The sequence below is a fragment of the Thunnus maccoyii genome, chromosome 19, assembly GCF_910596095.1.
Source record: "Thunnus maccoyii chromosome 19, fThuMac1.1, whole genome shotgun sequence".
In the NCBI taxonomy this organism is placed as follows: Eukaryota; Metazoa; Chordata; class Actinopteri; order Scombriformes; family Scombridae; genus Thunnus; species Thunnus maccoyii.
The window spans coordinates 14136824-14160895 of NC_056551.1; the positions used below are offsets into that span (position 1 = coordinate 14136824).

General features: G+C 39.3%; 1 protein-coding gene across 3 annotated transcripts; it reads right to left on the minus strand.

Annotated features, from left to right (window-relative positions):
- Nucleotides 1-2867: 2867 nt before the first annotated feature.
- On the minus strand, nucleotides 2868-24046 carry LOC121885242 (AP2-associated protein kinase 1-like). Of its 3 annotated transcripts, none has more exons than XM_042394510.1 (21): nucleotides 23564-24046; nucleotides 22583-22776; nucleotides 20994-21112; nucleotides 19714-19822; nucleotides 19053-19195; nucleotides 18280-18401; nucleotides 17874-17955; nucleotides 17552-17684; nucleotides 17300-17403; nucleotides 16875-16957; nucleotides 16568-16728; nucleotides 16028-16146; nucleotides 15011-15433; nucleotides 14478-14623; nucleotides 14153-14361; nucleotides 13989-14078; nucleotides 12556-12651; nucleotides 11579-11686; nucleotides 10964-11134; nucleotides 10107-10217; nucleotides 2868-4408 (listed from the first exon to the last, which is right to left on the minus strand). In XM_042394510.1, exons 1-21 carry the CDS (start codon nucleotides 23740-23742, stop codon nucleotides 3693-3695), a joined length of 3618 nt encoding a protein of 1205 aa, XP_042250444.1. In that variant the 5' UTR covers nucleotides 23743-24046; the 3' UTR covers nucleotides 2868-3692. The 3 variants fall into 3 exon arrangements, with proteins under 3 accessions (XP_042250444.1, XP_042250445.1, XP_042250446.1); XM_042394511.1 differs by having other exon boundaries at nucleotides 23205-23643; XM_042394512.1 differs by lacking the exon at nucleotides 2868-4408 and adding an exon at nucleotides 5996-9690.
- Nucleotides 24047-24072: the final 26 nt, after the last annotated feature.

The window sequence follows — 24072 nt, forward strand, 5'->3', positions numbered from 1 at the left end:
TGTTGAGGATAATAAAATGTTAATTATGTCTTCCTATGTATGGTTGAGACTGTTGGAAGAGAATAGAGGTAAAGAAGGAACAAGTTAAGCCCAATGGGGAAACCTAAAGGTATTTCCTGTCTATTCTTAGACTTTTCTTTTGGCTGTTTCCAGCATTATGGGGGCAGAGAGTTTACCTTTTTTTAAACAGTATTAGATTCTCATTTACTAAAAAACAACAATGCAACCATCTCACAATCGCCAGCAGTGTTTATAAAGTGTACATGCATTTTTCACCTTTAATGTATGGAGAAAAATGTAAAAATATGTTTTACACCGTCCTCATCTTGGCCAGCAGCACGGTCTACCTCGGCTGCACAAACAATGGTAATCACTGACGTCACTCAGACAACCATCTCCAGACATATGCAAGTTTATGTAGCTCTGACACACAGCCTTAACCTCATATATAAATCCTGACGCGTGATGAAATCAGCTCACAACCTGGCTCACTCTCTACTTTTTTCCATGTGCTTTCCTTGTCCCCGGTTCAGGAAAATTACTCTCGTACTAAATCCAGGCTCACATGACATTCTCACTGATAGTGTTGAATAAAAACAAGTGTCTCATCTTTCACACAGGCTCAACTTACCTTTTTCTTCCTGAAACAGAGTTTTAAGCTCTAACTCGTGTTTTTGTGCTGGTTTATTGGGGGCTCATCCTGACAGGAAAAGCACCCATGAAACAGCAGACACTGTGTTTATGGTGTTTTTGGATCAAACTCATTTAAAAAAAAATGTGTTTTCCATTTTATCTCTACATTTTGTTTAGTCTGTATAATCTGGTACTGATAAAAAAGGAAGATAAACCAGTAACATTCCTGAGAAGAATACACCTTTAGCCTTTGTATGCTGGTTCAAATTTCTCTGAATTGTACTTTATAGACATGATTGTGACACAGTCTATCAACACAGCAGAGAACTCCAGCATGCCACGGACACTGCTTTTTGAAACAAAACTTCTTGACCTCTTCAAAACCCTGCTGTATTGTAGTTATTTTCTTCTGCAAAAATTCTTAAAAGTCACTAAGATTTGAACAAGCATTTGACATCTTGTCCCATCTCAGGTAGAGCCGTGAAAGCCTGGATCTCCTAATATGAAACAAGCTGGTAATGAGGCATGCAGGACCTCTGCCAGTGACATGAAACTGGTATATAGCTTAACATTTACATGGTGTTGATAGAAGTATGGCTCTTCTACCACCTAATTATTGCCTTTATAAGCCAACTCAAAGCAGACAGAGACAAAAAAGTGGAAAAAAAGAGAAAGATTACTTGAAAAAACCATTAACCAGATTCAAACCCTGGATGGTAAATGTACATGGTCTTTGAATAACCAGGATGCCATTATATTCAAAACCTTTAATAAAATACATAGTTAACTTCTTTCATATACAACCTTTCCTAATGTCCAGTATTAATAGCCAGATAATATAAATGAAAGATATTATGCATAAACAAGATAGAGTTAGCAAAGGCAGCATGGTTTACAAAAAGTCCTTATCTGTGCCAGGTTACAAAGCAAAATCAAGGAAATCAACTCATAAGCATCATTTAAGATCATACAACTTTAAAGTAAACTGTAGAGATGCTGACTTGTCTATGATCAGTGAATTTGAACCACAGACAGATGATATGTTTCATTTGCAGTACCAAGAAACTAGAGACAAACAACATCAACAGGTAAAAAAGACTCATTTGAAGACAACTCTAGCCCTATAACACTGGTGCAATTTGTGGAAAAATTGAAGCAGCAACCTGTGAACAATTATCAAGCCCTAAAGCAGGTGAACTGAGCTTGAAATCATTAAAGGGGACATATTATGCTCATTACCAGCTCTTTATTTATACTCTGGGACTTCACTAGAGTAGCTTTTCATGATTCACAGTTCAAACAACTCCTTATTTATCTTATACTGGCCCTTTATGCAGTTCCTCAGTTCAGCTTCTGTGTCTTAACAGGCAGTCTTAGCTCCCGCCTCCCAGTGAGCCCACTCTGTTCTGATTGGCCAGCTTTCCGGAAGCCTACCGAGGGGAAGCCGATTCAGAGTTGTTAAGTTACTACTGATGAAAACTAATCATTTCCTGCTTTTGCTGCTTCATATTCAAAGCTTTTAAATGACTAAATAACAGGAGAGTTTTATTACGAAGACTTTATAGGAAATTAAACGTGTTCCTCACCGAATTAGCGGAGCTTTGTTAGTGTCAAAATTCTTCAATAAAAACAGTTCTACACAACATACAGACATATTTGGAGGTATTTGTCCGGTGAATCAGTTAGAAATAATGCAGGGAGGAATAGTAGAAGCAGAAACAGCCACAGTGATGATGATGAAGTGCTGCAGATGACAAGCACACCTCCAACAGGTAAACTTTGCAGTGCTGTGTTATGGAAAAACACTCATAGCGTGCCAGCTTAACACGAATCATGGCTTGGCGTGACTACCCCCAAAACAATGGAAAAATAATATTAGCAAAGTGGAGCAGTGAACTCATGTACTGTGCGTGGAGCAGATGACCATATATAGAAATCCATCACGAGCCGACATTGGCTCAGGCTAAAAGCAGAAAAAAAACGTTGGAAACTGAGCGTTCAGGGCAGTCTGAAGCCTGTGCTTTTTGCTCACAGGGATTACTTCTACCTAGGTTTACCCTACTATATATACAGATATGTATATATGACTAAAAATAAGGTAAAGCATAATAGGTCCCCTTTAAAGTCCTTCATAATCCGTACAGCACTTGAGTGACCAGCCATTTGGGATTTTTTGTTTTGCCTGTCTTTTCTGAAAATATTCATATAACTACATTTCTGTAACTGTTAATATAAAAGAAACAACTGCATAAATATTTATTTTTCTCCTTCAACTGTGTGAAAAATGTTTTACATGATTACATTTAAATTCTGTGTATTTCTTTGGACTGCATCTCAGCGCATGTTTAGTATCTTTTGCAACAATGATACTGAATCTGCAACCATTTTGGAAAACTACACCTCAGATATTAAAGGCACAACCTGTAATCTAAATATAAATGAAAAGTTAAACCACTCATTTAAACATTTAAAACATAGAATTGGAAGCTGCAAACACTGTCAATTTCACTGACAGGTTTGTTAAAGCACTAATGCAGCTATTAATGTTCACTGATGCCATAATGTTTGTAAAGATTTGAGTAAAACAGGCCCATATTTTCAATTATGGGCCCATTAAATGAAAAACATGCTAAATGCTTTTTATTAATTATTTGAAGAAATAGCAAGTTATATAAGTCAAAAAATTACAGCTTTCAACAAAACCCTTTTTGATATCCTTAATTGAGTTTTTATCAGTCAGATTCTGAGTCCAGGACCAATCCTTCACGGTCACCTTAAGGACCTCACGGCCCACGTTCAGACTGTTTGTAAAGTGCTGAAATGGCGCACCATTGTGCTCAGTCTGAAAGCAAATCAGATGACTGAGGTAGAAAACAAGTACATAAGTGATAAAAGGATAATTTAGTCATTTTAATACTGCAGTAATGATGTCAGGAGTGAAACTACATTAGAAGTTTGTGTAACACTGTGACTTAACTATACTTTGGCTCCTTCTTAAGCTGCAAAAACAAAAAGCTGACTCTGACTTGGCATTTTTAAAAGAAATGCACACTTTATAATCAAGGTTTCCCCTGAGAGCATCTTGGCTGAAAAGGCGCAGCAGTAAATGGGTCCTCCAGAGCTCTTCCCCCTATGGTCCAGGAGTGCAGAGGCCCCACTGCTACTGAACCCACAGCAGCCTGCTGACCGATCCTGGAGACGACCCGGTGCACTGCCACCGGCTGCTGGAGCAGAGGCCTCTCCGTGTGCAGAGGAGGGGCACGAGTGCTAAGAGACTGAGAAGCAGAAAGAGATGATCCTGACACCAGGTGACTCTGTCTGCTGCTTTGGATCTGCGGTGTACCACACTTAAATATGTGAGCGTTAGTAGGGGCAGCTTTGGTGGTTTCCTGCTTTTTTCCAAATGGTGCCTGCAGGAATACATCAGATGCCTCAGTAGGTTTATGAGACGGAGAAAAAGAGGAGCTGCTGAATGCCATCTTGCTTTCTTTCCCTGGTGTTTTAAAAGGGGCCAGCTGGAAGACATCAAAGGTGACGGGACTGTCTGAGGGCTGGAACTGAGATACTTGGTCAACAGGTATGGAATGCAGGCTGGTGGAAGGAGCTGGTATTTTATGGTGTTGGATGTTGCTCTCATCAGATGGCAACGTGTGTTTAGTATAGACACATGCAGCGGTCCTCTGCTGCATCATCCCTTGCTTCTCCTCAGTGAACTGCACAGAAGCCACAGTCCCAGTGGCTTGCAGTCTATTACTGTTGAGCTCCCTCTGCAGGTCTGTATGTGAAGGAGATGGGAGAAAGGTCAGATATGAAGATAAATGCTTTAGTGGTTTGCTGACCTTTTCAAAAAAGTTTCCTTTCTGAATTTCTTGCGTATGCTATAAAATATTTATTTTTTTTTATCACTGATGTTAAACATCATAGAAAGGAATGTTTCAAAATCAAAAGGATCAAAATCCAATGACAGAAACTGGTCAAAAATCTTGTTGGGTATTGGTGACAAAGTTCTACTGAAGTGGCAACGGTGCAACAAACTTTGCAAGTCTGACGTGATGTTTACTGTATTTTTAAGGCAGTTATCAATATTTCAGAATTTAAAAAGATCCAATAAAGATAAAGTATGTAAGCAGATTTGTTAAACTTTTTTTTTTTTTTTTTTTTTTTTTTTACATAAACACATGAGACGCATTTCTTATAAACACCCCTTAAATTTGGTTATTAAAATCGAGGATATGTACTGAGTGGAGCATTTTACAATTGAAAAGTAAACTTGTCAGTGCCCTCTGGTGGACAAAATTACCTCAAACATACTGACATTTCTAGTTACTTCTAAAGCCAATACATATATATCTGCATTAAACTAATGTCGTCTGACAATGTTGTCGGGTTCTGGTGTGAAACTAGTTACACTTCCAGCAAATTACTGACTGATACATTTCTAACTCTGGACTCTACTATCTTTAGGAAAGTTAACAAAAAAAAAAAAGGTGTAGCCTTTTGGAAGACAGAATCATGAAAAACGTAAAAAAAAAAAGATGGATTGAGATTTTAATGCAGCGTGAAGCCGATGCTTGGTCTTACCTGAGTAGAATTAACCTGCTATCCAAGCAAAATAAAACTTTGATTAGTGCATTACACAATTAAACCTACCTTCGTGCATTATGCTATATATTAACAAATCATTTACTGGATAATTTAAGCCTTAACTCTCCCACCCAAAGCACTTCATGCAGATAGACAATCAATATAACAGTTTAAAGATCCCCTTCAGAAATATTTGAAGACATATAAAAATACTCTGTTTTAGGTAATATTTTGTCTGTTGTTTTATCAATAAAAAAAGTAAAACTTGTAAAAAGATTCTAAAAAAACAAAACACTTGTATTCTTTTTCAATCAATGAAAAATCCAGAATCTATGAATATGCAAATATTTTAATTTAAAAAATTTAACTGCTGGACACAAGATGCACTGAAAAGTTCATTCTCAGTGTATTGGAGCACTGGAGGCTTCAAGTTTCCACATCACACTTGTGTAAGTTGCCTAACTTTGACCCCGACTGGCTCTAAAAACTAGTTGTGATGTCACAAAATCACACCCGTAGGTACGCACCTTAAACTGACATTTAAGGTGAGCACAGACAAACTTTCCCCTTTCAGCAGATGATTTTGAAGGCAGCCTTCTATCTCAAACTCTGCACACACATTATTCTGCACAGTGACGCTCAAACATTCAAGTAAAATAAAAATAAAACACATTTTTGAGTAGAGGGGGACTTTAAATATCTGGTTATGTAGGTATAATTAACCCATGTTTGGAACAACAATTAACAGAAGACAAACTTACAATTAAAACTCAACACATTGACATTCACATTTGTATTTTATTTGCCATCCCTTTATAATTCTTTAATTATCTCACAAAAATAGAAGGAGCACACGATACCACAGCTCTGACGCAGGTTTGGGCCATAAAGACAAGAAGAGGCTTCTCAAAACACGCAATAGTTTCAGATAACTGACAGCTTCCATTTTTGGCAAAACACAGAGAAAATGAGGGGCTTCTGTTTCACATCAAAGGACTAATCTCACTACCTGCTGGGCTTTTACCGATTACAACAGCACGCTGGCGGCTACAGGGAGAAGCTTGGTAGTTGCATAGGTTCAAACAGTAACTGCAGATGACCGAGCTGTTCAGTGGAAGGATTGTGAAGAGGATGATTTAAAAAAAGGCCTTCAATTGCACATACAGTACCTCCAGATATGCCCAAGAGACTGTTGATATGAAAACAGCTTCATCAGTAATGTTTTTTGAAGACTTATTTGAACCAAAACGATATATTTAATTTTTTTTTTTTTTTTTTTAAATCAGGTTTTTGCACGAGTTCTACTCAAAATACTCTGTCTTTCAATTTTGGGAGTAAATTACTAAAACTGATATAGCACAGACACCGTTTTTCAAGATGTTTAAAAGCCAATTATCATGAAACTTCTTGACTTTTTTAACATCAAAGACCAGTGCTCAAAGCTGCATTTTTCTCAGATTCTGGATTTTAAGATTCAGCATTGTGAGGTGATCAAAGGTAACCAAACGGTGTTTTACTGTTAAAATAATTAAAGCAATCTATCATTCCTGAATATTTAAAGTTATCTCTTAAATTTTATCCCACTTCCAGAACGGAGTATTTTAAGTAGATCTCACTAAAAACATAGTGTACTACATGATCAATGCTATTCAGAATCTATTTCTAATGTGCCAAAATGGGAAAAAAGGAGGTGGAGGTCGTCTTCCCACTGTAATCATGCATGGAAAGCAAAATGACTTTGTTTGATCCTATAGAATCATTTCTATTGTGATTGTAGCAGATTATTTCAAACCCTGGACATGCTACTGTAATAAGCATAGCACTGCTGCAGCAGCAGTGTTGTATCTGAACTGTAAGACTAGTAGAGTAAACCTTCTCGCACTTCACAGAGCCCCTCACACATTACATATCGGACAAATTCTCTAGCGGTTCTGCTGTTGGACAGTTTATTGTAGTATGGAGAGGACATTGAGGCTGGGGGGCAGTAAGCCAATATGTATCCAACTCAGAGAGAGAGCGAAGTAGCTCTTACTACCTGAGAGAATTTAGGGGGGCCTGTGCTTTCACAAGAGTTTTTAATGACAACGTCACCGTCGCCATGTTTGCAGCAAACAACAACACAAGTAGGCTACTGTAAAACACATCCAACAATTCCGACTCCACACACACATACATACTTATCATAACACTGTATACCAACACACATGAACATAACATTCAACAACACTGCCATGCTTTTTGATATGAATTCTGTGATCACTAAAACCGGTAAAGCGAAACAAAGCTTTACAAAGCAAAAATTTCAGAAAAAGTTCCTAGTTTTGCAGTGACTATGAAATGAAACGGGACTAAAATGATCCAACAGGTTAAGGTCCCACTTTCCAGAAAACTGTCGACTGTTTTGAATAAAAATATAATCCTTCATCAGTCCATGTAAACACACGCAACACTTTCTTTTCACAGAGGAAGAGGAGGTGGAATAAGACATTGGATTCAGCCTAATCTCCAGGTTGAACAAAGACTAGGATTATCATCTATACATTTGAATGTACTGACAATTATTAAGTAGATATAACCAAGGAGGGGGGGGACCTTTCTCAACACACAATTCCACAAAGAGGAATGAAATATTTATATATTCTTCATTATTATTCAGTGATTATGGTGTTAAGAATCATAGATATTTTTATTATAGTAGACTAATATTTATTTCTTACATTCATTCTCTAACACTCTATTCATATTAACATTTATTAACAGGAGAACAATGTCTATATATATATACACATATATACACACACACACATATATATGTATATATATGTATAGACATTCACAAATAAAGCAATATGTTTTCCACAAGTAAAGCTTTATGACAATGACTTCATATATACACAGGAAGAATAACCAATTCTATGGTCTGGATTAGAGCCTGCAGGGATCGCAGATATCTATTTACATAAATGAGGAGTAAACAGATGACAGGAATGTAGGAAGGATTGCACAATGCGGGGTGAATGTTTGTGTTAATTTTAAAAAGGAAAAAAAAAGTGTGAGCTAGTTAAAATAATTTTTTAAATGCCATATTAGAATGTTCATGCCAAAAAATTTACCTGAATAGTCATGTTTGGTCTCTATATAATAGCTACTGTATTTCTATTATTTTTGCTAGTAGTGTATAACTTTTATTATTCAAATTAATTTCATGATTTCATGCATTTTCTATTGATATGGCACACTGCTATAAACACTGCTAGATGACCCTGATTTGTCATTTAACTCCAAAACAACCTATTGCTTGCCTCAAGGATAAAATTAAAAAATAAGCTGATAAAAACAGCAAAAGAAGAACAACAGGTCCTGATTTTAAAAGTACAGTTTCGCTCTCCTTGGCTGAATGGTTTGGATATAATTCATTTTGTTATTTTGTAGCAGTTAAGAGTTTAGCAGATACACTTTCAGACCTCCACCAGTAAGCAGTTTGCTTCACAGATTATTTCATGGCACTTTCACTGTTTAATCTGCTCAGGGAAACTTTTAGTATCCAACTCTTCTCTTGTTCACAATAACTTCATACGGTGCTTGTGCTGCACAGAGAGCAGCAGAAGCAGAAAGAGAAGTAGGAGGTGCGGTTATGGCTGTTTTGTTTTCTCAATTTGATGTCATTTTTCTAATCTATAGCAGCTTTAAACTGTTAAGGATATTCCCTGACAGAGGTAACATTTATGCTACTGTGCAAAATCAGGCTACGTGACAAAGTTTCAAAGAAGTTTCCCTTTTATAGAAGAAATAAACTAAATGGTCATTTAGTCTTTTGATGGTTTTACTGTAAAAATGTGCAAATAAATCTGGGGAGGAGAATTTGAAAAAGGCAAACGACGACAAATTCACTTGTGCACAATAATAACTACGACCACTTATAACTATGCCTATTGTACATTACAACAATGATCTTCTATTGTTTGCTATTAGACATAATGCAATATTGTTCAAACAAACTGGATAGCGATATTATATCCTGATTGACAGATTGAAAGATGATAATCTTTAGAAAGGATGATGTTAGTGGAGGATGTTAACCGATGGACGATACATGACGTGTAGAGGTTACAACAAAGAGAAAATGTGAGCGAGAGGGTGAGAGATGAGAGGTGAATAGAAGCCAGATAATGCGATGGATACGGCGAGAGAGGGCGGGAATGAGGAAGCGCTGAAAGGCGAAGGACGTTTCTACTGTAGGAGCTAGAATGAAGATGACAGCCAAGGGGTGCAGGAAGCTAGCTATGACAACAGTGTTGATTGCTGTTATGCTATGCCAGTCTATAATCCAGTGTTACAGCTTCTACGAGGGGGAGGGGGGGTGGGGGGTCGCCTACAAGTCGATGAGCTGGTCCACCAGCAGCAGGGAGCGGGCCAAGCTGGGCAGGCTGGATTCAGAGCCGCCACTGTTACTGCGCGAGTGGCCACCTGAAACTGGCCGGAGAGACAGGGGGAGGGGGAAGGCGGGGGGGGACGAGACGACAGAAAGGCAGACAGAAGGAGGAGAAGCAGAGGAGCAGGAGTCACAACAAGCACACATAGCAGTCAAGGAGGGGAAGGGGGGGGTGAGAGGTCGAGAACGAAAGAGAGAGGAGAGAAAGAGAGGGCAGAGTTTACCCATTTACCTCTACTGGTTTTCAACATTCTTAACTGAGACTCTGAGCGATGTAAAAAAATAGTGCAGGCACCTGATCCTGTTATCAGTAAGTTTGACTATTGTTAATTATTTAGCAAATTAGCATGCAAGTGTAACAAACCCAATAAACAGCCAATTCCTGGATGTGTCTATAAATCCTACAAGAACCAACCTGATCCATCTGTGAGACCTCACGGAGACTGCAGAGGCTTACCTTGGGAATTCTTTCGTCCTGTAACGGGAATAGGATCAAACTCATCCTCTTCTGTGCCTGCCTCCGCGCTGGCTTGTTGGGGCTCGAAGTCTGAGATGAGGAGAGACGAGTCTGCAGAGAATAAAAGAAATGTGGGTAGATGATGTGAGAGTATGAGAGGGAAAAGATAAGAAAAAAGGAGCTTTGTGGCCAATTAAAAGGATAACTATCTAAAAAACTGACTAGCAACGTTTTTTCCTCACCGTGATCAAAATTTTCATAAAATTAGCAGTTACTGCAAAAACACATCCGCTGCTCTCCAGTGGCACAAAGGCTGCTTGATAAGGAATTATGAAGCGGGGAGATCAGCAGTAATTAGGATCATACAGCTAGTGTGCAGACAGTTAGGCTCCGATTCAGAGTTGGCACTGTCAAATGGCTTCAATCACCAGCCAAGAGCCAACAACTGAACCACAGCTGTGGAGCTCTTGATATGAGACGCTGAATACAGTTTTTAGAGATTGTTTCACTCAAGAGAAGCACCTAACTATTTTTTAAATGATGTGAAACTGATAAAAGTAATGTAATGATGAATGTAATTCATCAAGGCTCAATGGTGGCATTTTGGAAGTGCTCTGCCCTCTAGTGTTGAAAAATAGCTTAATGTTTCAAATGAACTTAACCTTAATTAACTTTAAATGTTTTCCTGGTCTTAAAGGGTGCAGAACTGTTAAAGCTGGAGTTTGTAATTTTCAGCTACACAAAAACGTATAACTTAGAAATAAGATAATGTATAAAACAAACAAAATTCTGGTTTAAATAAGACAATATGTGATCAAAGCATTAAAAAGCATTTGTGAATTCTTGTGGAAACCTACCTGCTTTAGGCTGTGCACAGTCTCCAGACAACAGACTGAAATCATCCAAAGCGGAGGCAGCGGAGGTGGGGGCAGAGGACACAGAGGAGGTGGCGCTGCTCCCTGCTGGAGGGGCGGACGGACCGGAGATCAGAGAGCAGCCCAGGAGAGAGTCGTCTGCAGTGAGAGGGTCTGGATCAGGTCGGAAGAAGGCAAAGGCAGACAAGGAAGAAGAGGTAGAAGTCAGACAAACGATAATATTTCTTATTAGCTCTTAGAGACTTTCCCTAAAGCTACTGCTAGCTTCTAGTCGTCTTGATGTAGCCTTTTCAAGACATGTAATGTATTAATATATTTGTTAATAAGTATAACTCCTCCTGTGGGGATCCATAAGTGGATAATAAATGATAACATAATAAAATACATTTGAAATAATATAAAATATTCATATGAAAAGATACAATTACTGACTAAAATGTCCTTAAGTCTGCTTATATGCTCATTATAGTCCATTATAAACCATTTATTCAATGTTTGTATATTGCTTATAATGTTAAATAGGGGGATTTAAAGTAAAGTGTTACCACAAACACATTTTGAAACACACTGCTTGCAAAGGAACACACACACACATACTTTTTGCAGACTCTTCCACAGAGCCACCAAAGGGATCAGACAAAGACAACAGGTCAGGAAGCATGAGTGAGGATGTGTCTGGAGATTTGAGTCCTTCAATCAGCTTCTCTAAAGGCCAATGAAGAATTAAAGGAAAAGAAAGGACACATACTTAAGCAAAGTACAATAACAACATCAGCTGTAGGAAAAAATGTAAAGGGCTGGAAGAAAAATATAGTGCCGGTGTGTTTCTAAAAGAGAGTTGAATAGAGGATAAAAGACCATGATGAAAAGAAAACCTTTGCATCAAATTAAAAATGTACAAAGGTCAAATGGTGGTTCAAAATTGTGGCTCTAAGTCCATAATTTGTTGAGAAACTCTCTATCAAAGAATTTATTGACAAGAGAAATTCCCACAACAGGGGCGCCCTGAGGCTCGGGGGTTAAGAAGCTGACCATGTACTGCAGCATCCCTATTTAAAATGTGTTTCTAGTGTAAAGTGGGTTTCTTTTTGCTCTCTCTCCCTCATTTCTTGTAATCTCCCTCTACTGACACTATAAAAGTATAAAATGCCCCTCAAAAATAATGATTTTAAAAAGAAAAAAAATCCTGCAACAACAGAAGAGAAAAGTTGGATCTCATTCTTCTTTAACTTAAATACTTAGATTGAAATGTTATTTGGTTTAAAGTCAGACTGGCAGCTGATCACATACAAATGTTTAGGTCATGTACTTCCATGTTATGATTTATTTTCATTATTTTTTACTGTGGATAAATTAGGACAATAAACACATACATTTTCAGGTATTAAAGACATAACGATTTCTGAAATAACATGTTTCATAATTGGCAAATTTATCTGTATAGATAATTGAGTTCACATTTCATTGTTATGTATGAAGACAGTACATATGACAGTATATATTTTACCACAACTAAAATAAAGACCACACAAAGGTGTGTTTGTGTGTTCAGCATGGGCCACAGAGATGTTTACCTGGTGCATCTGACAGTTCGAGGGTACGGAAAGGATCTGGGACAACCAACAGTGAGTCTCCTGAATCCACATCAAGAATTGCTGATGGTCTTTCAACTGGGAAACAGAAACAATGTGATACAGCAAAGATTTATAATCTGTATTATGAAGTCTAAAACTGCATTTTGGGACAGATGGTTCAAATTTGTTTAGGTCAGTTACAAACATTAAGTATATTTGTGATATCACTAACAACTATGAGCACTTTAAATCCAGTCATTATAACAATATCCAGTTTATTCACGTCATTATTAAGACAGCAATCAATCCTCAAACTTTTCTTTCTTATTAAAGGCAGCACATAAACTATCAGGGGCATCATTTGCCAGCTATAGCAGCAGTCCTGCCAGAGCACTTTATAAAAACCATCATTTAAATGTTGGCATTTACTTTGTTCTGACCAAACCCTTTATTTTATTTATGTGATGCACATGGGCAGTTCTTTCGTCTGAAAACTACTTAAAGCTCTCAGAGTAATGGATCAGGTGCATTAAGGGGTTTACTTATTGGTTTGACATTTCATTAGATTCCTTCAGACTCATACAGTTTAATGCACTATGTGGCATCGGAACACCAGAGAGGAATTAATGTGGGGAACAACTTATATGTAAACTATATTTTATTATTTTCATTGTGAACCCACAAACACCATACAAGACAAAATTGTAAATATATTGACAATAACACCTCCACCAACTCCCCAATCCCATCAGCCCAGGCAACAACGTCTACAACAACACCATTACAAATAACATGCCCAGTCAAAGCTCTGTGACAAAAACAGATACCAGTGCCATGCAAGATGAAAAATCACCCTAATGCAATACAAAGCTAAAAAAAGTCTTTAGGTAGTAGCCCCAAAAGGAAACTATACTACAAAAGAAAATGAGAGGGAATAATGATAATAATAATAAATACAGTAAATCTCAGTCTGAGCTACTTGCAAAAGAAATTAATCAATTTTTATATCTGCTTTGCCTCGATGTAAACAAACTTGCATGTCTGACAGCTGATAGGAATGATGTTGAGACTTAACCACTTGAACCCTAAACTTATTGGGATAATCAATTAATTGTACTGTTTAACAATCTCTGTGTTCCAGTCCCTCATTGCATACTTACAGAAGAATTTTGGTATTAAAGGTGCAGTGTGTAGAATTTAGTGGCTCTAAATCCTACACACTGCACCTTCAAGATGGATTAGATGCGTTGTATTTGGTGTTTATTAAAATCTTGGAATGAATAAAGTTATGTGGGGTCACCCTGTGTTTCTAAGACTGCATGACTTTGTAATGATGCAACTATAGGGTCTGTGGAGTTTCATGGGTCCAGGTGCATGAAGAATACAAGAAAAACTGAAGCTGTAGACAATCTAAGGGGTAAAATGTGACATACCGGTTTCTTGCAGTGAATTTTCTACAGTTGAGGCCTGCAAGCCTGGTATCAACTCTTCACAAGACGCTGTCACAGTTTCTGAAGGTTTATCTGGTAAAAAGAAAATCGCAGTTATTTACTGTTTACATGACATATTTAAAATACTACACGCACACAATCTTTACCGTTAGGCTTTTTGTCGTCAGTTTTGAATTCCTCTGCAGTGAGGTTGGAGAAGTTGTCGTCATCAAATGGGTTCCATGTAGGCTGTGTAGGGGTGTTGGTGGCACAGCCAGAGGCAGGAACAGTTGGTCCAGCTTTGCTTTGGTCCTGGACTGCATCACCAACACCAGCCTGAACAGGTTGGATGATGGTTGATTCAGATGTAAGAGATCTAGTGGAGAAAAAAAAACCCACACAAAATATTATGTTAAGACAAACAGGAAAGTAACTGAATCTGTCATGAACATCAAGACATGTTATATTTTAGGTAGTAAACATGCTAATTACTGGTTGAGGGCAGCGTCTCCATTTGCTCCTTGCGCCTGCTGTGAGGAGTCACCTGCTGGAGCTCCAGCGACGCTGCTTGCTGTGGCGTCGCTCGGGATGCGTTTGTGGCCTTGTTCCTCAGTTGTCTTTGGAGAAGCAGGTGGAGTCTGATCCAAAGAGACATGGTGTCATAAGGACATCAAAAGAACAAGATCAACAACATAGAAACAAATAATCTGGCTGTCTCATAAAAAGACTCGCAGTAAAATGTGTTTAAAAGTTGGTCTCAGCAGAGCCAAATTGATGGGTTTTCATCAGTATGGCTCAAATCAAATATTTTGGAGAAAGCAAAAAGAAGAACAGAATGAAGAAACAGAAAAGGAGCAAAGTGATTTACAATATATTTAGAATGTAAACAACAACAATGGTAAAATATGTTATACCAGATTATGAACAAATCAAAGGGATAACAAATAAATAATTCTGTCAGCTTCCAATTAATGTCAATGTTCGGGCACTCTTTGAAGCTTGATGATGGGCAGCAGGCCACTTACCGTCTCGGCTGCTTTCTGGTTGATCTCAGTGGAGCCAGGCTGAGCCTGAGCGGCTGACGGCTGAGTGATCTGCTGCTGCTCAGATACAGGCAGCTGACCGGAGGCTGGTTTGCTGGGTGAAGGCTGGGCCGCTGGCTGCTGAGCCTGGCCAGCCTGCTGAGCCTGGCCAGCCTGCTGAGCCTGGCCAGCCTGCTGAGCCTGGCCAGCCTGCTGAGCCTGGCCGGCCTGCTTGCGTCGAGCTGGGCGTTGAGGTGGGGCCGGGCTGGATGGAGTCTGTGCTGCCTGCTGGGAGGCAGCGCTGGTCACAGAGGGAGGTGTGGTCTGTTGCTGAACTGTTGGCTGTGCTTGTGGTTGGACGTCAGCCTTGGTCACCGGGGATACTGCTGTCGCTGCTGTAGTCTCTGCTCCTGTGGCTGGTGCAGGCTGCGTGGCCGAAGACAGACAAAAGCACCACTGTCAATTAAAAGGTTACATTTGCAAACCATCGTCGAATGACAAAATAACCGAGTCCTCGAGGTCAAAAAAGCAATTGTGGATTTACATATGTGCAAGGCTGGTACTAATAATTATTTGCATTATGAATCAATCTATTAAGTTTTGCAATTAACTGATTAATCATTTATATAATAGGTCAGAAAATAGTGAAAAATGACCCTAAAAATTTTCCAGAGCTCGAAATTGCTTGTTTTGTCGGACCAACAGTCTAAAACAAAAAGCAGCAAATACTTACTTTTACAAAGCTGAAATCACTTTTTTTTTTAAAATGACTTAAGTGATCAAAAAACCATTGCTCATTAATTTTCTCTCAGTCTACTAACTGATTTACCATCTAATTGTTTCAGCACTAGTTTGACAACATATGTACGTCTACCCAGACAGGCATTAGACTTTATCGCTGACATTTGCTTTCTCCTTTCCTTCCTTAGTTTTTGCACATTTGTATATTGAAAAAAAGATGCAGGGTGTTTATCAAGTTGCACCTCTTTTGTCTTCTCCGTGTAATTTATCTGTACATACCTGCTTCTGTGCAGCCGCAGCCTGACTGGGATTTTGTGACTGGATGAGTGGCAGAGCTGAAGTCTGCGCCTTCTGCGACTGGAGAGCTGCAGCTGGCTGAGAGAGGTTTAAGCTGACTCCTGAGGGACGTCAGAAAGAACAGACTACATGTTAATCAAGAGCATGGATACTTCTTTTAAACAAGTATTTATACAGACGTATGTTTCAGATTATGTTCATCTTAAACAAAATGTAATAAAGAGGACAAAATGCTGAGAAATGGTTTAAAACTGGTACAAAAACTGACTTTAACTGAAGCAGCATTTCAGAGTAGCAGTCTGGAGTAAATCATTTCATAATCACTTTGGGCCTGTGGTTAGATTGCTTTAATTTGCATGAATCTTAACCTGCATACTTGATCTCTTCCTGTTGAGAATTGCAGAATTCAATGTGTGCACAAAGGATTAGAGGGATTCCTGTACTTATGCACATCTTTATTCAATAGCTTGGTTTCTTTTTCTTAGGACGGATAGAAGAATAATGACGGAGCACTGTACGTACCCACGGGCTGAGCTGTACCACCAGGGAGATTAGCTCGCTTGCGAGGGGTGAGAGCAGCAGGCTGGATGGGTAGGATGCCAGCAGCAGGCTGGGTATGGGCTGCTTTGGGCCTCTGGCGAGGGGTGATGGAGGTTTCAGTGGTGGGAATTGGATCTGTCAGTCTGACAACAAAGGGAGGATGTTAGCCTACTTGTTAATCATGGCAAACAGTGTCTACATAATTATTTAATGAATATGAGAATACTAATAACTTCAACAAATGTAGTGTTACTCTGGATTTAATGTAATGTAAGCAGGTCATGCTTACCTCGGTTTAGCTTGGCTCTTCTTTGCTGCGGCAGCCTCACTGGCTTTGATTGGCTCAGGAAGTTTAGAAGGAATTGGAGAATTCTGGATTATGGAAAAATGCAACATCTTTAAAGACATCTACAATAAATCTTCATGAGACAGCACTATAAAAACTTAATTAAAACTAAAACTTAAGTCTTAGATCTGGCAGTTTTATTGATAAATATCATCATTGCTAATAATCACTTTCTACTGTATTCATCTGATGAATTAGTGCAGATTTTCCTCTCACACTGTGACAACTGAGATGTCTGTTTATGTGGGTCAGGCACAGAATCAAGAGCAGATTCCATCAAATAAGACAAAAACAAAATCAATTGCTGATGAGAGAAAGCAAAGCAAATCCAAAAATTTCAGCTGACCCTCGTGCAGCAACAGACTGACCTTCACATTCTGAACAGGGCAAGTCCGCTGAGCTAGTTTAAAAGCAAAGAAGGACACCTGGTAGATATCTGGTCTTTTGTCTGGGTCTGGTTCAAGCATGTACCCTGAAAAAACAGAAAAAAAAGAGAGTGAGAATCAAAAAGTGTAGCATTAAAAAAGAAGACGTTCATGTGTAAACCACTGGTGCATGCCTTTGTGAAAACAAAATTTGATGTTGTTGTCGCAAACATGAATTAATGTTTAAGGACTAACGAATGAGGCAGTGAAGATCATAAGAGTAGCGGGAGTTATCTGGAATGGTGAAACTGCCATCACAGATGGCCACCTGGCTTTCACCAAAGGGCAGAGTGAAGAAGCACAACTTGTACAGCAAACAGCCCAGCGCCTGGAGAAGACAATCATATGCATGCCCCGTCGCACCGAACACAAAGAGAGAAGAGCAGAGAAGAAAAGAGAAATCAAAATACCAGTAAGTCACATTAACACCAGCTTTGATTTGAGTTTAAAACTGTGGATTTTACAAAATTTTACACACAGTACGTGTTGCTTGAAGCGCTGTGTTACAGTTACTCACCCAGATATCTGCTTTTGTGGTGATAATCTTGTTGTTGTAGAGGTTCACCATCTCAGGGGCACGATATGATAAAGTAGTGTACCTGTAAGAAGACAGGAATAAATGAGTAAGAAAGAAAGAAGGCCTACACAGTAGTATGTCCTCATAAATGTGAATAAATGCTCAAGAAAGTAGTGATTTCAGCATTATCAAATTTAATTTTGCATCAAGAAAAACGTCCTTTGCACACACAGAAATATTTCTAACAGTGCTATGCAAAGCTCCACAGTTGATAAACTTGGAAAATTCAATAAAGCTGCTCATGAATGAAAAACTGCTGACAGTTTCTGTGCCCTTTTACCTAAAAAGAAATGCTAATGCATTAAAGCTGCAAATATTGCCAAAGCAGATGAAAAGAGGCACAAACTTTTTGATCTCTTCCTCCACGGCCGCCACTCCCTCAGTCTGTGGGCTCTGGAACTTGTTAGTGGCGCTGCCAAAATCACACAGAACATAATGACCCTTGTCGTGCAGGAGGATGTTCTCCACCTGTAGAAACACAAGAGATGAGACTCACACAGACGCCTTTTAATTGAGAACAACACTGTGTTATACATGAAAGGAACCAATCTAGACCTTAAGTGTAGGCAGGTTGTGCTGTAATTGACCCTCTCTAAATCAAACAATGTAGCTTCTTGCCCCCTGCAAGATGTACACTTGAGATAATGAATACGAAAACCAATGTGCAGCCACCTTCACATTATGAAATGCAGATTTAAATCAGAGTCAAAACCGGCATGCTCCTGTCATTATATTCCAGCACACTCCACTTTCAGTTTTTATGAAAATCAAGAAATCTGCACTGCAATAAAAAGCTACATTTCCATATGGATCAAAACTACTTAGTGACAGTAACTTAAAATTAATGCGACAACCACACTGCAGTTGACTGGTCCCTGCAAAAACGGAAAGGTATTTGAAGTATTTTGACAACTGACAGTCTCCTCTCCAATCTCCTTAGTCAGTCCATAATTAAAACAGCTTGAACTCACACAAACATATCAATCATATTCCTTCAAAGATGTCACGTCACAGCATGGTGATCTAGACCCTGTATTAACACGGGATTGGCTGACTGTCCTCACCTACGTACTGCAGAGCCGAGCATCACACAGAACAGCAAGTGGCAAAATGTGTCACCTTAAGATCTCTGTGGACGATGGGCGACTTGCGCTGGTGCAGGCGAGAAACGGCATCACAGGTGTCACAGAAGATCTGTAGCACCTCAGCCTCAGTGAAGCCAGTCTGCAACCTTTGATTCATCAAATTGACCACCTGGCCTCCTGCAAAATAATATTCAATATACAGCAGCACATTTAAACAACAGGAGAAATGAACCTCACTGGTATTTGACTGTTATTGTGTCTGTTCTTCTATTACAACACTTATACTCTGTTATAAGCAAAGATCTTTTCTATTATGACAGAAAACAAAACCACATAGTTCATCCTTTACGCTTAGTTTGCATATTCTAAAAAATCTAATGCAAGCCTTTTTTGTTAGTTAGTGCTGAATAATTTTTCCAAAAAAAGAATTGTACCTCTGTCTCTGCTCATGACTGGAGCATGTACATTTAGTTATATCAAATTATATTTTAACCAGAAAACACAATTTCCATGAAACTCACATCTATACCGTGTTACATACTGTATATGTGTACAATAATTGCTCAGACTTATTGTGTAATAATTGTTTGTTTTGTTTTCATAATGACATAATGACATAGTCTGAAACTGATACCAAAACTCTTTCAGTAATTACAGCATGTTATTGCCACACCCGTTTCCCTTCCAGCACTCACCCTTGCAGTAGTCCATGAGTATGAGAACCTCCCATACGTCCCTTGATCCCATGGCTGTGATACTGGAGTCCAGATAACCAACAATATTCTTGTGACCGACAAGGTCTTTCTGCAAGACCACAGACACACATTCAAGAGCATGAACACACAACCGTGTATAAAGTTTGTGCCAAAACAGACAACTACACTGCTGCAGAGCCGTCCCATATTATGTGACTAGTGTTAGAGAGTAGAAGTCTTTTATGATGACTTTTATGATGCCACAGAAGTTAAAAAATGTGTCACACAAAGAGGAGATTGGGTAGGAAGGAGATATCTCAACATTTTTAGAATTTGAATGCCACAATCTATTCATACAATGCCTGCAGTGTGTCAACGTCCAATCAGTGTGTTCTGAGATGCAGTGTGAGGACATTGCCTGCAGAGGGTGCTGCAAATAGAGCTGAAATCAGAAATCTATTAGATAATGAAAAAATGTCAAGTGCTGCAGCTGAGGTGAAGCACTGTCTGTCTATGTGTGTGTGTGCATGTGTGTGTGTAAGAGAGGGAGAGAGAGAGAGAGAGAGAGAGAGAGAGAGAGAGAGGGAGAGAAAGAGTAAGACTGAGAGGTAAAGAAAACATCGAAGAAGAATGACAACTGACACTATCTTTGAACTAGTTAGTAAAATTAGGCCCTGTGTTGTTACAGTGTACTGTATATAATTTGTTGGATGTTTATACAATCAGCCACTTTTTAGTAAATGGAACATCCATCGCTTCCTTTCTGAGCGTATCTTCAGACAGAAATGAATGTGTTCAAACCCTGATCTGGAGTCCATCATACATTTGTCAAAGGCCAACTATTTCAAACTATTTTTTGCCAACACCAACATTTAATGCTTAGGAAATAGCATCTCATCAATAACCAGATAGTCTTTTAAGAATTTGTGTTCATACCCCCTACAACTCATTTTACAATCCAGCTCAGGCGAGGAGAGCAGGACGTGCAAGACAATACTATGAAAACAAAAACAAAGCACACCACGAACCAGATGAATAAATACAGTACAAACAACGCTGCTGCAGGCTGTGTGAGGACTGAATTCAGCGCTTGTTCTTAGTTACTCTGGACAGAATAAAACGTCTTTCATCTGTGGATTTCTTGGAAATTTGCTGCTACAATTATATATTCAAAAAGACATTTGAATTGTTGTTGCCTTAATACGTGGTTTTGACCCCCATAGAGAAAAAAGAGTTCAGTGTGAGAACAAGCAGAGACATGTTTAATCTGATAAACTCACCATTATTTGAATCTCGCATTTGCACACCTGCAGGTCATGCTCATTGTTGACATACATCCTCTTCAGGGCACAACGCACTCCTTGGTTTGTTCGCACAAGGAACACAATTGCAAAACCACCTACAGGATTGAGACAGAGAACAAATAAACCATTATCAGACTTATCACCAAAATCTTGAGTAAACAGATGGGCAAAAAGCTAGACAGAACACGCTTCTTGACATGAACCATATTATTGTTACCATATTTAACTCCAATTAGTACAAGATTTAGGTTCAAATCTCACATTTACACCATTTTAACAAGATTTCTTAGGACATCAAGCTTTTGGAAATTCAGCTGCCATGCTTATTACTTTAAAAAGCTGTTTTTTGTGTCCATGTAGCTTTGCATCAATACGGGTGATCAAGACCAACACCAAATGGTGCAGCCTTATCGTGTTATGTATTAGTCATGTCATTGCTGCAGGGTTTACGTAGAGGCCTACATTGAGGCCTAACCATCTGGTATAGCTCAGACCACAAATTCACTTTGCAGAGTTTAGTTGTGACAGACTCATCAATTTCAGCCAGACATTGCGGCTTCTACTGCATCCTCAACTTGACGCGTGTGCTACGGTGTTGCATGGCACTGTAGTACTATAAATCTGCAAGTCACCTGTGAACATTTGAGGGTTTGCATCCACTTCTGATGCAGATATTAAAGTGTGGGGAGGACATATTTTGACCAAATGCAAAACCAAATCTTCCTACATTATTTACTGACTGAACACCGGCGTTGAAAACCTTGACTTGCTGCCAGACTGACACACTGATTTAATGACGAATAGTGTAAGGTGAGGATGATTACAAAAGTCTGTTGTCGAATGTACAATGAACAGTCTTTCTCTATAAAGGAGTCATTAAGAATATATTACTGGACCATATATCACTACAATTGTTTACAATATTTCTTAAGTTGTATTAGAATGCATGCAATCTGAACAAAACTATTAGGTGCTGATGGCTCACAGGATGTTTACAGAAAATGCTATTCTTATTTAAGACCCTAGAAATAGAACTAGAAATAGATATTACCAAAAATACAATACTGTATTGCCAGATTTAAAACAAGTAAAGGCTTAACCTGCAGCTACAGGCCTCTACTCCAGCACGAGTAATTTCCAGTCTTAGAAATTTCCTACGTCTGGTTTCTATAAAGGAATCACAAAATACAATATCTACTGTACACTAGCCCTACATTCATTCACTTCAAAGGGATCTAATAACTGTCAGACACCCAGTAGGTATCCATCTCCTTGAATCACTCCTCTGAATCATAAAAGAGCTACCAGGAAACTGTTGTGCTAGTCAAGAGAAGAGCTGAGAGAAAGCAGTAGGCCTCTCTTTTGCATTTATATATCCAGGATACATAGATGCAAAGCTCCATCATTACTGTGGGAATGGTATATGGTTATATCCCTGTACAGCCATGTGACTCATGCACTCGGGCACACATGACACTCTCCTATCAACAACATGCATGAAGAATAAAACGAGGGAAAATAAACAAAACAAATGACACCATCTGGTCTGTGCAACCCCCTCTCACCTTCAGCAATTATCTCCTCCACAGTGACTTGATGCCGCCCGACTGTGAAGGCTCGTCCAATGAAATTTCCGCCTGCATGACTGGATCCAGAGCTGCCACCTCCTCCTCCAGAACCGGGCCCAGAGCTGACCAACTCCCGACGTGAATCAAAGAACTTCCTCATGTTGTCGATATGACAGGACGAGTGTTTGTGGCTTCAAGATTCAAGACAGACACACAGATGAGCTTCTCGTTTCCTTTGCACTGGATTTTTTTGCACTTTATAGACAATGCGGGTCAGATTGAAGACCTAAAGAATCCGAGGAAAAGTCTATTTGCAGCCTCAAAACATGCAGTGATGCCTTTGTCACTTATGATGATGATGTTGAGACAACCCAGATTTTTGGTGGCAAATTTCCCATTTGCTTGCCAACACAAGCCAGTTGGTTATAGCTAGAGCGGTTGCGACTAGCTGTTATGTAAGTGAATTAGACCACCCAGGAGGCTATAGCATCCCCGGATAAAGTATTTCTTTAGCTATCCATCCAGCTGTTCATGGTCGGCTGCTGCTGCTGCTGATAACATTAGGTCCTTCTCCATCTCGTCCAGCCATTACTAAGCTAGCTAAGTGCTAGCTACTTACGCGCTATGACATTTCGTGTAAGGTTATCCAGGTTATCCTCTGAAGATAATGTCTCCGAGTGCGATGTGTCCGACGTGTAACTTGTGAGATAGCGTTGCCCGACAAATTTATCCATCCTCAGTCAAGTGGAGCGTCCGTTTGACGCCACATAGCTGCCAGTCGAGCTATTTAATTGTTCCAATTTACAACAAAACTGTGATTTTAGTTAGCTAACGCATTAGCGCGAATCAGCCTTTCGTCAACACACAAACAACAACCGCAGAGGCGACAGGGAAACGAAGCCTTCCTCTGCTGCAACTGTAGCTGCAAATGTGAAGCTACACAATTTGACATCTACCAAAAAAGACAGAGGTTTCTACCCAGCAGCCGAATCTCTGCAACCACAGCAATCTCTGGCTGCCAGCGATATCGCAACATCCGAGGAGCTGTTGCTGTTGATGATGGCGCGGGAGGAATTATGGGTAATGTAGTTCAGCGCGCAGCTGCAGCTTCCCCTCCCTCCCCTCCTATGCTCCCCTCGCGTATGTTCCATAGTCATATGCCGCGTTCAGGTTACGCCTCTCAGCCCGGATATGAGCAGTGAGAGGAAAAAGTGTTCCCACTCCCCCCCCCCCCCCCAGTTTTAATTCAGAGTCGGATATATCAGGCATTTCTGAGAACGATTATGTCTCGAAAAGAACTACAAAAGTCCGGTGGAAAAACGTCTGCGAAGCCACCATCGCTGGCAGTTACATTGAAATAAAAGTCAAAACGGACTCTTCAGTTGATTCATCTAAATTAAAAAAGAGATTTGTTTTGTATTTAATTTGACTTGTTTCACTACAAATATGTAAATTTCAGTGTCTATAGGGTTAGATTTTAAAAAATG

Excerpts from the sequence above, each read along its gene's own strand:
- LOC121885242 (XM_042394510.1), bottom strand. The coding sequence starts at position 23,742 with ATGACTATGGAACATACGCGAGGGGAGCATAGGAGGGGAGGGAGGGGA. Across the intron at positions 17,404-17,551 it reads TGATCTTCACTGCCTCATTC|GGTACATGCTTGAACCAGAC; the intron begins GTTAGTCCTTAA and ends CTGTTTTTTCAG. Across the intron at positions 11,687-12,555 it reads CGAACTGTCAGATGCACCAG|AGAAGCTGATTGAAGGACTC; the intron begins GTAAACATCTCT and ends ATTGGCCTTTAG.